Source organism: Tamandua tetradactyla, chromosome X, assembly GCF_023851605.1.
Source record: "Tamandua tetradactyla isolate mTamTet1 chromosome X, mTamTet1.pri, whole genome shotgun sequence".
Lineage (NCBI taxonomy): Eukaryota > Metazoa > Chordata > Mammalia > Pilosa > Myrmecophagidae > Tamandua > Tamandua tetradactyla.
In genome coordinates, this window is record NC_135353.1 from 106,977,825 (window position 1) to 106,990,587 (window position 12,763).

Genomic DNA, 12,763 nt, shown 5'->3' on the forward strand with positions numbered 1-12,763 from the left:
TCTAGCAGAACTATACAGGACGGTCTGGAGAAGAAAGCATAGAGACGGAAGAGCAGCTGGGAGTCAATACCAATGACACTGAAATTAAAGAAGTATGATTGGAAAGGGAAGGATGATTTCAGGATCACTGGTCAAGCAGCAGTTATTTAGTAAGCACCGTCAGCGTACTTAGCCCTATGCTGCAGGAGCTGTCTAGTGTACCTAAAAGTATAGTACATGAAATCGTCTCTGGCTTTAACAAGTTTGTATTCCAATTGGAGAGTAAAGACATAAGCATGACAAATGATTAACAAATGAAGCAGTAGTATATATAATAAAATCATTTACTAATATAAGAAAAATCTAAATTATTGGCAAAAGTAAATAATCAAATGTTACATAATGAAAATGCTATTATAGAGCCTTCCTTAGAGAAAGCTGAGACTGGTGAAGTTTGGAATCAAAAGAGACCTACAAAGTCTTTCTTGGCATAGTCTTAAATAATAAGTGGAGTATGGAAGAAGAAAAGTAGAAGAGAATGCAAAAAGTTTAAGAGAGTATGGCCTCTCAGGCAACGAATCATGAGAGGTAATGAGACTTTTAAGTTCAGCTAACTTCAGCTAGCCCTATAAATAGACATTTCTAAACCATTGACCCCAAAAAGAACAGGTGCTAATTTGTGCATAAACTTTAATTTGAAGATTTTGAGAAATAATATAAGAGAATTCAGCTGAACAAGTAATATCGTTCAAGGAACAATAAAGGATAAATGTTAAATAATAAAGAATGCCCTAAAAAGAAGCTACAAAAATGAAAAAAATATATCTCAAACTCAATAGAGACCTATTTCAAAATTTTAATTAACCCTCAGTAATTAGTAACTCATTTTCCATTTAAGAAGAAACACTTTTTTAAAAATGAGGTATGCTGCCTGTCCTTATGAAATTCATAATTTGTTTAGGAAAAATAAGCACTGGGCCTCAGTGATTTTCCCTTTAAAACTCAAGAAATTAAGACTTTAAGGTCTCTTTCACCTCTAACATTCTATGAATGTGTGCCCAGTTACTAAAATCCAAGCAGACTATAAGTGAGATAACCCTTACTGCTAGCTTTATTACTGCTATTAGTATTAATGTTAGCATATAAGAGAGAGAAAGTGAAATTTCAGAACTCAATTGAATTCAGGGGGATCCAGGAGGACTTCAAGGAAGAGGTGGCCTTATAATGCCCCACACCCAGGATTCTCCCTTCCCGCCAAAAATGCACAGCAAAAATGCTCACCATCTATCCAAAGAAAGGGCCTAAGTCGTGTCCGGCGATGTAATGTCTTGCAATGCCATGAAGTGCAATATCAAGTTAAATGCAATGTCAAGCTAACACAATGCCAAGTTAGTGCAATGCTACGTCCCACGCATGCAAGATCATGACCATGCCATAAACAATGCTAAGCCTTCTGCAATGGGTGTAAGGTTATGACTCCAACCATGCATCACCATGCCCACAATTTGCTGATCCCCACTGGGGAAGATGGAAGGGTTTCAAAAAGCCTCCGTAGTTGCAACTACTCACTTCTGCATCCAGGAGCAGGTAGCAACACAGAAACAAGGACAAAACTCGCACCCAGTACTCGTTTCCTCATTGTTAATTTCCCGGTCACTTTAAAAGTTGTTTTTTTTAACTCTACCCAAAATTCCCTAACAGCCACGTGCCAGTAGGGCGTCACAATCATGACAGCTTCACTAGCCAATGGGACTCACCCTTTGGGCAATCAGACTCCACCCCCAAGTGGTGAAGGGCGTGACTGGCTTTTAGTCAGAGAACGCTGCTCTTTGCTTTGGACTATCTAGTTCTTTCAGATATCGCGGCAGTCTAGGCCTTAACCGCGTTGTTACTCCCTTTGTCTTTCGTTTGTCCCAGCACTCAGAGCCATGGAGGGAGCCTGGAATGCAGCTGTTCCCAGATTTCTCACCAAGCTTTGGACGCTAGTGAATGACCCCATGACAGACGATGTGATCGGCTGGAGCGAGGTAAATGTTGGTGGCTATACCGTCTTGGACAAAGTCCTTCCACTAAGGTGGGGAGATTCTGGGAGGGGTCAGCGAGTGAGCACGAGGAACTTTGCTTGTCCCCATCCCCCTTTGACCCACAAGCTCAAAGTTCTGTTCAGGAAGTCTCACCGTTGGGACTCCAAAATCTAGCCTCCTTTTCTCCTTATATTCTCCTCAGAACCCCAAAGCACCAGGTTAGTGGGTAAAGGACAACCTCATCCAAGATACGAAGTCCTCACCATGAAAGTGCCTCAAACATATCCCGCCTGTCTCTTCACTAGAGCATAAAACACTCATTTTTTAATTTAATAGTTCAAATTTCCTGCCGTGTACTTAAATTGGGTGGCTTCGTAGCTCTTAACACAATTTTATACCAAGGCTAACCTATCACATGGTCCTGGGAGAATCTTCTTGTGGTGGACCTAATACTTCATGGAAAACAGTAGCTACTTCCAGCTGGGTGGGCTGCAGTTACAAAGGTTTGCACAGTACCCAGTTAAGACAGTCTCACCTTGCTCAAATAGCATGCTTGTATTCTGAAATGTAAGGAGTCTCTAATCACCCCCATGGAGGTGAGGAATCCCATAGGATATGTAAAAAGCAGGTCGTAGTCGACTGTCTAGCTTGGTAAACACTGCCTTGGTGAAATATCCATGTAAACTGAGGTAAATTTTTTTTCTTGGATTTATTATGAAAAAAGTTCAGATATACGCAAATATATCTGTTGTGGTAAAGTGAACCTCCCAGATAGGCAGCCACGGCAATGGTTGATTTATGGCTCCTCTTATATCAGACCTTTCCCACTCCACCTCTGATTATTTTGAAGCAAAGTCTGAATGTTTTATCATTTAATCCACAACTATTTTATATGTATTGTTATAAATAAAAGAATCCTGGAGTAACATTTAACACAAAGAAATTAGTGGGTTCACGGGATTGGGAGAAAATAAGTCTTTCTGAGATAGTGGATACCTCTTGGGGGGACAGAGCAGGTTTGACAAGTAAGGGAAATAAGGAAACTTTCTGGGAAAGTGCTAATATTATATATATATTATATACCTGTTTGGGCACAGGTATATACATTTATGAAAACTGATTGAATGGTATATTTAAAATGAATGCTTTTTTTCTGAATATAAATTTTAACCCTCCAAAAAAAAAAAAAAAGACTAAACAAAAATATTGACATGCATCCTGAAGTGTTTAAGGGTGGAGTGTGCTCATGGATGCATCTTTAAAACGCATCAAAAATAAGAGAAAAAAAACTGTCCTGCGACAGTGGCTTAGTGGCATACTTCTCGCCTGCCATGCTGGAGACCCGGGTTCCATTTCCAGTGCCTGCCTATGAAAAAATAAAATAAAAATAAGGTGTATCAATGGGTAGGTAGATATGATATAAAGAAAAAGTGAAAATTAATTGTAGTATCTAGGTGGCAGAATCTAGGCGTCTTTTCTGTATATTTGAAATTTTTTATAATAAAATGTTGAGGAGCGCTCCCACCCGCCGCCGCAGCGCCCTCCAGCCGCCATTACCCACCTGAAACTTTACAGCTTGGCGTCTCTCCCCCACGGCTGGGGTGGCTGGGGGACGGGGGGGCAGGGTGCTGGCCCTCCTCGGCTGCATACACCCGGCGTGGCCTGGCACCGCGCGTGGCGCCGCTACAAGTTGTGTGGGTCGCAGCAGCTCCTTGACCACCAAGGCCCCTTGGTCGGTGTGCCTGACAAGCAGATGACCCAGACATTCACAGATGAAAATAGAAGTATGTGAACTAAATGAGGAGGACTTGGCTTCACCAAAAACCCAGAAGCCCTTTGTAATTTGGACACAGTTCTTAATAAGAAAAGTGAAAATATAATTACACCATGTAATGGCAGATATTGCGGAGATCATGCTGAGCCTGTTCTCCTCTGGTAACTGAAGATAGAAAACAGGCCTAAAAAGAAACCTGAAAGAAAAAGGGATTTGCCTACATTTGGCTCTGAGAAGCTAGATAAGTCTTTCTATGACCCAACAATAGCACTACTTGGTATGTATACACCGAAGAGCTGAAAGCAATGCCACCAACAGACATTTGCACACCTATGTTTACAGCAGCATTATTCAGAATCACCAAAAGGTGGAAACAAACCAAATAAATGCCCATCAACAGACAAGTGGATCAACAAAATGTGGTATATACATGCGATGGAATATTATGCAGCAGTAAGACAAAATGACGTCCTGAAGCACATAACAAGATGGATGAGCCTTGAGGACATAATACTGAGTGAAATTAGCCAGACACGAAAGGATAGATACTGTGTGAGTCCACTTTTATAACCAGCATATAAGTATAACCAGAGACTTATAATAGAGAATATAGAGGACTTAGGAATACATAGAAGCTAGAGATGGGTGAACCATTACCTACTGAGCTTGAAGTCCAGTGTAAGGGAATAGATAAGAGCGAAGGTGATTCTCTAGTGGGTCTAGAACTAATATTACCATATTGGAGATAAACAAGATTGAAAGGGGTTGTATAGACCTGTGTGTCCCACTGATTCACACTAGAAATATGAATTAGTTCTCACAAGAATAACTTCAAAGATATGATTCTTGTACAAAGAGTGTTTAAATCCAGGGTACAGGGGGAAAACTGCTATTGCATGCTTTGAACTACATTCAGAAGGAAACCATCAGTGCTACCACAGCAACAGCAGAGGTAAATAATGGGGGGGGGGGGACAAGAGTTAAGAAGAGTTTAAGATTTCCTATTCAGTGAAGGTGTGTTTATTGGTATTCTTTCTCTTTGAAACAATTAAATTATCTAAAATTGAGAATATTGATAGACTGTGGACCTTGGGTCTTCTTCATGATGCCTGATGAATGCAGGTGGCTGAAGGATGCACTGACGGAGAGGAGATTGGCAAACAATGGTGTATACTTATGAATGAAGGTTGTGCTGCTACAAAAAGGAACAAAGTCGTGAGGCATGCAGCCAAGTGAATGAACATGTGGGACATTTGTTGAGACAAAATAAGCCAGAAACAAAAGAACAAGAATGGTATGGTCACCTTTATAAAATGCTTATAAGAAAATAGGAGCCTAGATTGTAAGCTTTTAGAGCAGACACATTAAGTCCCGAGTGGTGATTATTATTTCTGGGTTTTGAGAGGCTGTTTTACATATATATATAACCTGATATTTAGAGATAAGAATGAAGCCAGACAGGTTGGGGTTAAAGTAATTCAGAACATAGGGACGAGGAAAGCAGTGTCTATATTTTAGAACCACACATACTCTTTGAGACCAATGGAAGAAAGTTTTATTTGACGTGGAACTGGAATTTTCTGTAGTGCATAATCTAATTCAACCTATTTATATAGCTCATTTGAACAATTGAAATACAGGGAGTACAGAATAAGAAAGAGGTCCTTTAATACTGTATAAATTATTGTAATGCCTGGATACATCCTAGAGTACATTAACTAGATAATCAAAAAATATTGGCAAAGTCCCCTGAGAGAGGGGAGAAAGAACTATTAGACCTTACCATCAAGGAATCCCCTGATACTGTGTGAAACTTTAGGGATACCCAAATCAATAGGCCATGCCCTCAATCATGAGGCTTACTATTGTGAAGCTTATGTAGGTAGTGAAGAAGCTTAGACTACCTATAGGCATGCCTTAGAGTTACTTCTGGAGGACCTCTATTGTTGCTCCAATGTGGCCACAGTCTCTCTAAGCCCAACTTTGTAAGTGAAATCATTGCCCTCCCCCCTACGTGGGACATGACATCCAGGGGTGAAAGTCTCCCTGGCGACGTGGAAAATAACTCCCAAGTATGAACCCACACCTGACACTGTGGGATCAGCAATTCCATCCTGGCCAAAAGGGAGAAAAGAAGTGTAATTAATAAAATATCACTAGCAGAGAGACTTCAAATAGAGTCGAGAGGCTCCTCTGGAGGTTTTGCTTATGCAATTTGCAATTCAGTTAGACCTTGCTACGTATCATAACCTTCCAGCCCCCAACCAGGACCATTCCAGCCAATCCTAAAGAACAGCCAGGGCAATATATAAGATTCCACAAGGGTTCCAGGCACTAGAGTAACTTTCCAGAAACCTACAATCTCCAGATGGGTCCCTGGTCCAGATAAGTCCTGAAACCTAGTCCAGCCTCTCAAGAACATCAGATAGTTCCATCTCCTTACCCCATAGTAGTGACAGACCCTTCCAGTATCAAAAATTTAGAATTTCCATAGCCTAAACAACCCTAAAGAGAGGTATGGAAAGATCAAAGGTGATAGTGGAGTTATACAAAGAAGATAGGATTTAACAAATGAGAATGAATGCTGAATCATTAAACTGATATTTCCTTTAGTCTCCAGTATTTTAGAGCAGTAGAAATAAAAACCTGAAATCGTGAAATTGTAACCCATGTCAAAGTCTGAAATGTGTTCTACAACAAATTGTGCTGCAATGCTTTGAAATTTATAGCTTTTTTGTATATATGTTATTTTTCACAAAAAAAGAAGGGAAAAAATCAATTGTGATGATAAAGAGAATATTTAAGCCCTCTAGCCTCCTATATTCGGGAGCAGCTAGAAGGAAAAATATGAGAGGACCGTGTGGTAGCCCATGACAAACTCTGGGATCTGTCCTGTAACCACTTGTTGAAGAGTGCTTTGGAAATTATTGCTTTTTTATTTCTTTGTTTTATATGTATGTTATACTATATGATAAAAAAAGTTTAAAAAATGTGCATACTCTTAAGTAAAGGCTGGTTGACCAGCATTTATAGTTACTGAAAAGTGAAAACAAGTTTTAGATATAAACGATTGCCTTTCTATGAGACATAATCCTGGATTCTTAAAGAATCAATCCAAATGGAAATAAATGAGATCCGTAACTAAGTGAAGAATTGAGACATATTAGTGGGTACGTTTTTTAACCTTATTTTGGGACAGTCAAAAAGAGGAGTCTGAAGTTGTGTGGTTTTGTGAACAGGGTTGTATATGAGTGGTTGTAGAAACAGAAGTGCTTGCTGTGGTTACTGGAATATTAGCCCCAACATGTTTTCATGTCTGGGGGCTATGTACAATATATCAGTTCTACTGCCTAATGTAAAGTCCCCAAAACAATCCTATATTTTTAAATAATAGCATTAGCAAAATCTGAGCTACTGTGACTTTTTTTTTAATTATTTCCTTTCAGATTTCATTATCTGTTTAAACCATTTCCATCTTAATGTCATTTTTTCACTTTGCAAACACTCCCTGCCACCCATAGGCTCTTTGAAAGGGACTATGATTAATATTATTAACCAATAAAATATGAAAAACAAAACAAAAACAAAAAAAATTGAGGAAATTATATTGTTGACCTAAACCACTGAAGTTTAAGTAAGCCTTTAAACAATCAGTTTTACAATATCTTCTGAAATCTTATACCACATTTACAGAATAGACAAAAGTTGCTCTTAAGCTTTTCATGATTTTTACCCAATATGACGTGTAATCTATAGGCATGTTGAAACAGTCAAGATCTATAGGCAGGGGTTTGCCAGCAAGAGCGTCTTCACTCAGAAGGGCTCATGAGAGCCAGTTGTTCTCATCTCCTAGCTCCACATTCAGTACCATCACTTTCACAGGGTGAAATTGGCCATAGTAGGCATAATTTATAAATGGAAATCAGCAAATGCCACAAATCACCCCCGTCCCTCCCCCAATCTATTGTTAAACATTTACTAGCACACAACTGTTTATAGGCCATTTTTTGAAGGCAAATTTTAAAAGTTTATTAAATTTAATTGTATGAGTTATCCTTGTGAAAGCTACAATTCAAATCAATCAATGAACTATTGCCCTGCTAAAATTTCAATTCAAACTTAGTTAGGATCACAATATGTGAGAGGTCAAGCTAAGTACGTTCTTTGTTGGTGATATTAAGTCATCCAAACAGATATAATATATTATATTGAATAGTGACAGCTAATAAATGTGTAAGACAAAATTTATTCATTCACTCTTTAAGGTTATAAATTTTATAATTTATGTAATTTTATAATTTATAACCTTATATAATTATATATAAATTATATAATTTATAAAATTATAAATTTTTTCAGTGTGAAAAAGCAACATATTAAAGTTTACAGAAAAATTTTGGAGTTCTACATGTGAAACAAAGTGTGGATGAATTCCCAAAGAGAGAAGTTTCTGTAGTGCCAATGAAGTAAAATTGAATAATTCTATAAGAGAGTCGATACTCAAAACTTTTATGTGCTGACAGTGAACATGAAAACAGAATTTGTTCTCTAAGGATAAAATATTGTAGGTTCCTAAATGATGATATATTATGAACTCTACTCTACCTTCTAAATTATAATCTGAAAAATGAAAAGAATTGTCTGCAAAGGAAAAACCACATGTTAATTTCAGTCACCCTGTGGTCACAAGCTCTAGAGCAAGTAAACCTGCAGGTTTTCAGCACCATGAGTGGGTGAGATGTCTAGGCCATTATTTTGCAACAAAATTAGGGTGGCTTCTTTGCATAATCTGTAGATTAAAAGGCATTTTTGAAGAAAAGAAATAGTATGGTTCTGTATGGCCAGTACAAAATCAAGCTATTGTTTTTCATTGCACCATTCACTCTACCAATCCCAAAAGACACTGATATAATAAAAGATCACTGAATCAGGAGTCAGAAAATATGGGTCTCATTCTTCCAATTACTAGCCCTGGTATCTGTAACAAAGCGCTTCTTTCAACAGATGTTTGTTGAGTGCCAGTTATGTATAAAGAACTAACCTAGGACATGGACACATAAGCAAGAGATTACCCTCTAGAAGCTCTCAGCCAAATATGGGAAACCAGGGTGAAAATAGTCACATATTTTTTCTACAATGTTAAACTATCTGTATAGTCTAAATGCAAAAACATTTCCCTCATATTAAAACAATTGCTTAATGAAGATGGCTCACATTAGATCATATTTTGTGAGGTTGCTAGCATATTTTAATGAAAAATTTCAGACACACAAAAATAGAACTTTGTAATGAACATCCATATACCATCACCCAGATTCAACACTTGGATTGATGATATTTTTATACTCATTTTATATGAAATTGAGGCTTAAAAAGAAGTTAAAAATAGGTTCAGCGTTCAAAATCTGGTCTGTATTCTTTCATTAAACATATATTTATTTAATTTCTTCTATATGTGTTGAGGAAAATGCCAAGTGTGGTAGAAACAGTAGATAACAAAAGAAACATAGTTCCTGGTTTCATTGAATGACAATCTTTTGAGAAAAACAATCATAAATGAAATAATCACACAAATAAATATATGATTATAAACTCTGATAAGTGCTAAGAAGGAAAAGTGAAAGGTACAATGAGAAATTGTGTCAGATAGACCTGATTAGATGAGTTATTCAGATGAATATTGGACAGGTGCGCATTCCAGGCTGAAGAAAAAAATTGTGTAACGTATGGAATAGGAGAAAGTTTGCTTGGTATGTTCAAGGAAAGAAAAGGTTGGTAAATGAGAAGAGAATGAAAGAAGATGAGGCTGGAAAAGTTGGTAGAAACTCTTTCATTCTAATTTTATATATATCTCCTTGCCCTCCTCCATTTTCCTTTTTTTCTCTGACAGCACTTCCATAATGTTGAAATGGGTTTGGTCTCTCTCCCTCCTCATATTAGGAGAATTCTGTCTGGATCTTTTCTTTTTTAACTTTAAAAAAATCAACCTTATTAAGGGTATAATTTTTACAGTAAAATATACCTATTATAAGTGTGCAGTTCAGTTGCTTTGACAAATGAATATACCAATGTAACCACTACCCCAGTCAAGATATAAAAACTTCTCTGCATCAGATTTTTAATTTTAATGGAAGTGTTTTCCATAGACGGGATGCTTTCCAAGACCTAAATCTCAAAGTAGTAAGAGTTCTCCCCAGCCTAAGGTTACAAGTGTTTGACTGAGATGCTAGAGGAAAATGCTGATAGAGATTTAACTGGTTAGTAATTTTATTGGGTTTGTTAATTGTTTTTTCTTGGTGTTCTGAGTACGCTGTTCCATACATTGTTTTTTCCACAGATTTTTGAGTGGTCTTTGCCTACCCTTAAATTTCCCATAAGTTTATTACTTTAGTGTGCATTAACGCAGAATGTGAGGCTTTTCAGGAATGCAAATGTAGTATGTAAAAGAGAAACTCCTGTTATGTAATTAGTGCTTTAATTGAGATGTATACAAACTTTTATGAGAACAAAGCAAATGAATTAATGCCCCAGCTCTGACATTGGCTAGCTGTGCTTAGCCTTGGCTAAATTGCTTTTTCCTCTAAGCCTCAGTTACACTGATCTGTAAAATTAAAATGCGTAGAGTTCTTGTGAGGATTAAATGTCACAAGGTTTGTAAAGTATTTAGCAGAGTTCTTGGCACAAATAGATCCTCAGTAAATGATGTGACTAACACTAGCTACCTATTCCTAGGATCAAATAAGATAATGAACCTGAAAGCATTGTGAGTGGTAAGAGTATAAATGAAAAGAAAAGTTTTAATTTGGCCATCAACTTCTACAATAACACATCCTTTATCAATTATTATATATGCAACAGAATGCCATTAAGAAGTTTCAAGCAAGAATGTGGTAGGATCTGTTTTATCTTTCTAAAAATTCACTCTGAACTGATGTATAGAGAAAGGTGAGGAATGGACAAAAAATGGAAGCAAATAGCGTTAATTAATCAAATATTGCCACAATCCAAATAAGACATGAGAGTGACTTAGATTAAGGTGGCAGCAATTTCAGTGAGTCAAAATCCTGAAGGGGGTAGATTAAGGAAAGAATGTGCGAGGAATAGAGTTAACATATTGGAAATAATTTTGAGGGGAAAGAAACTGGTTAAGGACATGAGTCAAAGGAGGATATTTTAATTTTATTTTTATTTTTATTTCATTTATGCTTGATAGATAATATTTTCCTGTGGTTTAAATTTGCAGAAATAAGCATTATTTACAATTGCCAAGAGATGGAAACAGCCCAAATGTCCATCAACAGATGAGCGGTAAACAAGCTGTGGTATATACATATGATGCAATATTAAGCAGCTGTAAGACAGAATAAAGTCATGAAGCGTGTAAGAACATGGATGGACCTTGAGGACATTATGCTGAGTGAGATTAGCCAGAAACAAAAGGACAAATACTGTATGGTCTCACTGATATGAACTAACAATAATGAGTGAACTTGGAGAATTTCAGTTAAGAATAGAGGTCATCAAAAGATAGAAATGGGGTAGATATTGGGTAAGTGGAGCTGAAGGGATACAGGTTGTGCAACAGGACTGATTGTAAAAATTCACAAATGGATAGCACAATACTACCTGATTGTAGCACAATAATGTAAGTACACTGAATGAAGCTGAATGTGAGAAGGATAGAGGGAAGAGGGCTGGGGCACTATGAAACCAGAAGGAAAGATAGGCAATAAAGACTGAGATTGCATAATCTAGGAATGCCTAGAGTGTACAATATTAGTGACTAAATGTACAAATTAAAAAATGTTTTTGTGTGAGGAAGAAAAAAAGAATGTCAGTATTGCAGGGTGTTGAAAATAGATGGTCATTCATATTTTAAAACTTCAATTTCTGTGTGAGACTAAAGGAAAAGTTTTAATTGGTACAAAATTTGTATTTTGACTAGCACATTTCCAAATATAACTTATATGGACAGGTTAATTGAATACCATAAGTACATGGAACCTTGAATACGGTATGATATTTTGTAGGTTTTTCCAGTGTGATGACCTGATAAATCCCAGAGTGATTTGAAGAGTGAATAAAGAAGTATTTGCAAAGTTCCCTCGGAGGAATGGCGAGAAAGGGGGAAAATTCAACTTCCCCATTTGGAGAATTCCTGATATTCTCGCAAACAGTGGGAACAACCATATCAATAGAATGAGCCGTCAATCTTGGGGTTTGTTCCTATGGAACTTATCCCCACGAAGGATAGGCTAAGCCTATTTAAAATTAGGCCTAAGAGTCACCCCCAGAGAACTTCTTTTATTGCTCAGGTGTGGCCTATCTCTCTCAACCAGCACAGCAAACAAACTCACAGCCCTCCCCCTCTCTACATGGGACATGATTCCCAGGGGTGTAAACCTCCCTGGTAGTGTGGGACAGAAATCCTGGAATGAGCTGGGACTTAGCATGAAGGGATTGAGAAAACCTCAACTGAAAGAAGGAAGAGAGAAATCAGACAAAATAAAGTGTCAGTGGCTGAGACATTTCAAACAGAGTCGAGAAGTTATCCTGGAGGTTATTCGTATGCATTATATAGATATCCCCTTTTAGTTTATGGTGTATTTGAGTGGCTAGAGGCAAGTGTCTGAAACTGTAGAGCTGTGTTCCAGCAGCCATTTTTCTTGAAGATGATTGTATAATGACATAGCTTTCACAAAGTGACTGTGTGATTGTGAAAACCTTGTGTCTGATGCTCCTTTTTTAATTTAATTCAATTTTTTATTTTATTAAATATACTAACATACAAACACAAACATTCTTACCATATGTATCTATTCTTGATATATAATTAATAACTCACAATATCATCACATAGTTGTATATTCATCATGATCATCTCTTAGAATATTTGCATCAATTCAGAAAAGTGAATAAAAAGAAAACAGAAAAAAATTTCATACATACCATACCCCTTACCCTTCCCTTTCATTGATCACTAGCA

General features: G+C 37.1%; 1 protein-coding gene across 1 annotated transcript in view; it reads left to right on the plus strand.

Moving 5' to 3' along the window:
* Window positions 1-1,764: 1,764 nt before the first annotated feature.
* Window positions 1,765-12,763, plus strand: part of LOC143670336 (heat shock factor protein 3-like) — a 64,033-nt gene continuing 53,034 nt past the window's right edge. The window contains exon 1 of the mRNA XM_077145065.1: window positions 1,765-2,006. Within this exon, the coding sequence (XP_077001180.1) occupies window positions 1,908-2,006 (99 nt within the window). The 5' untranslated portion in view covers window positions 1,765-1,907. The remainder of the gene's footprint in view (window positions 2,007-12,763) is intronic.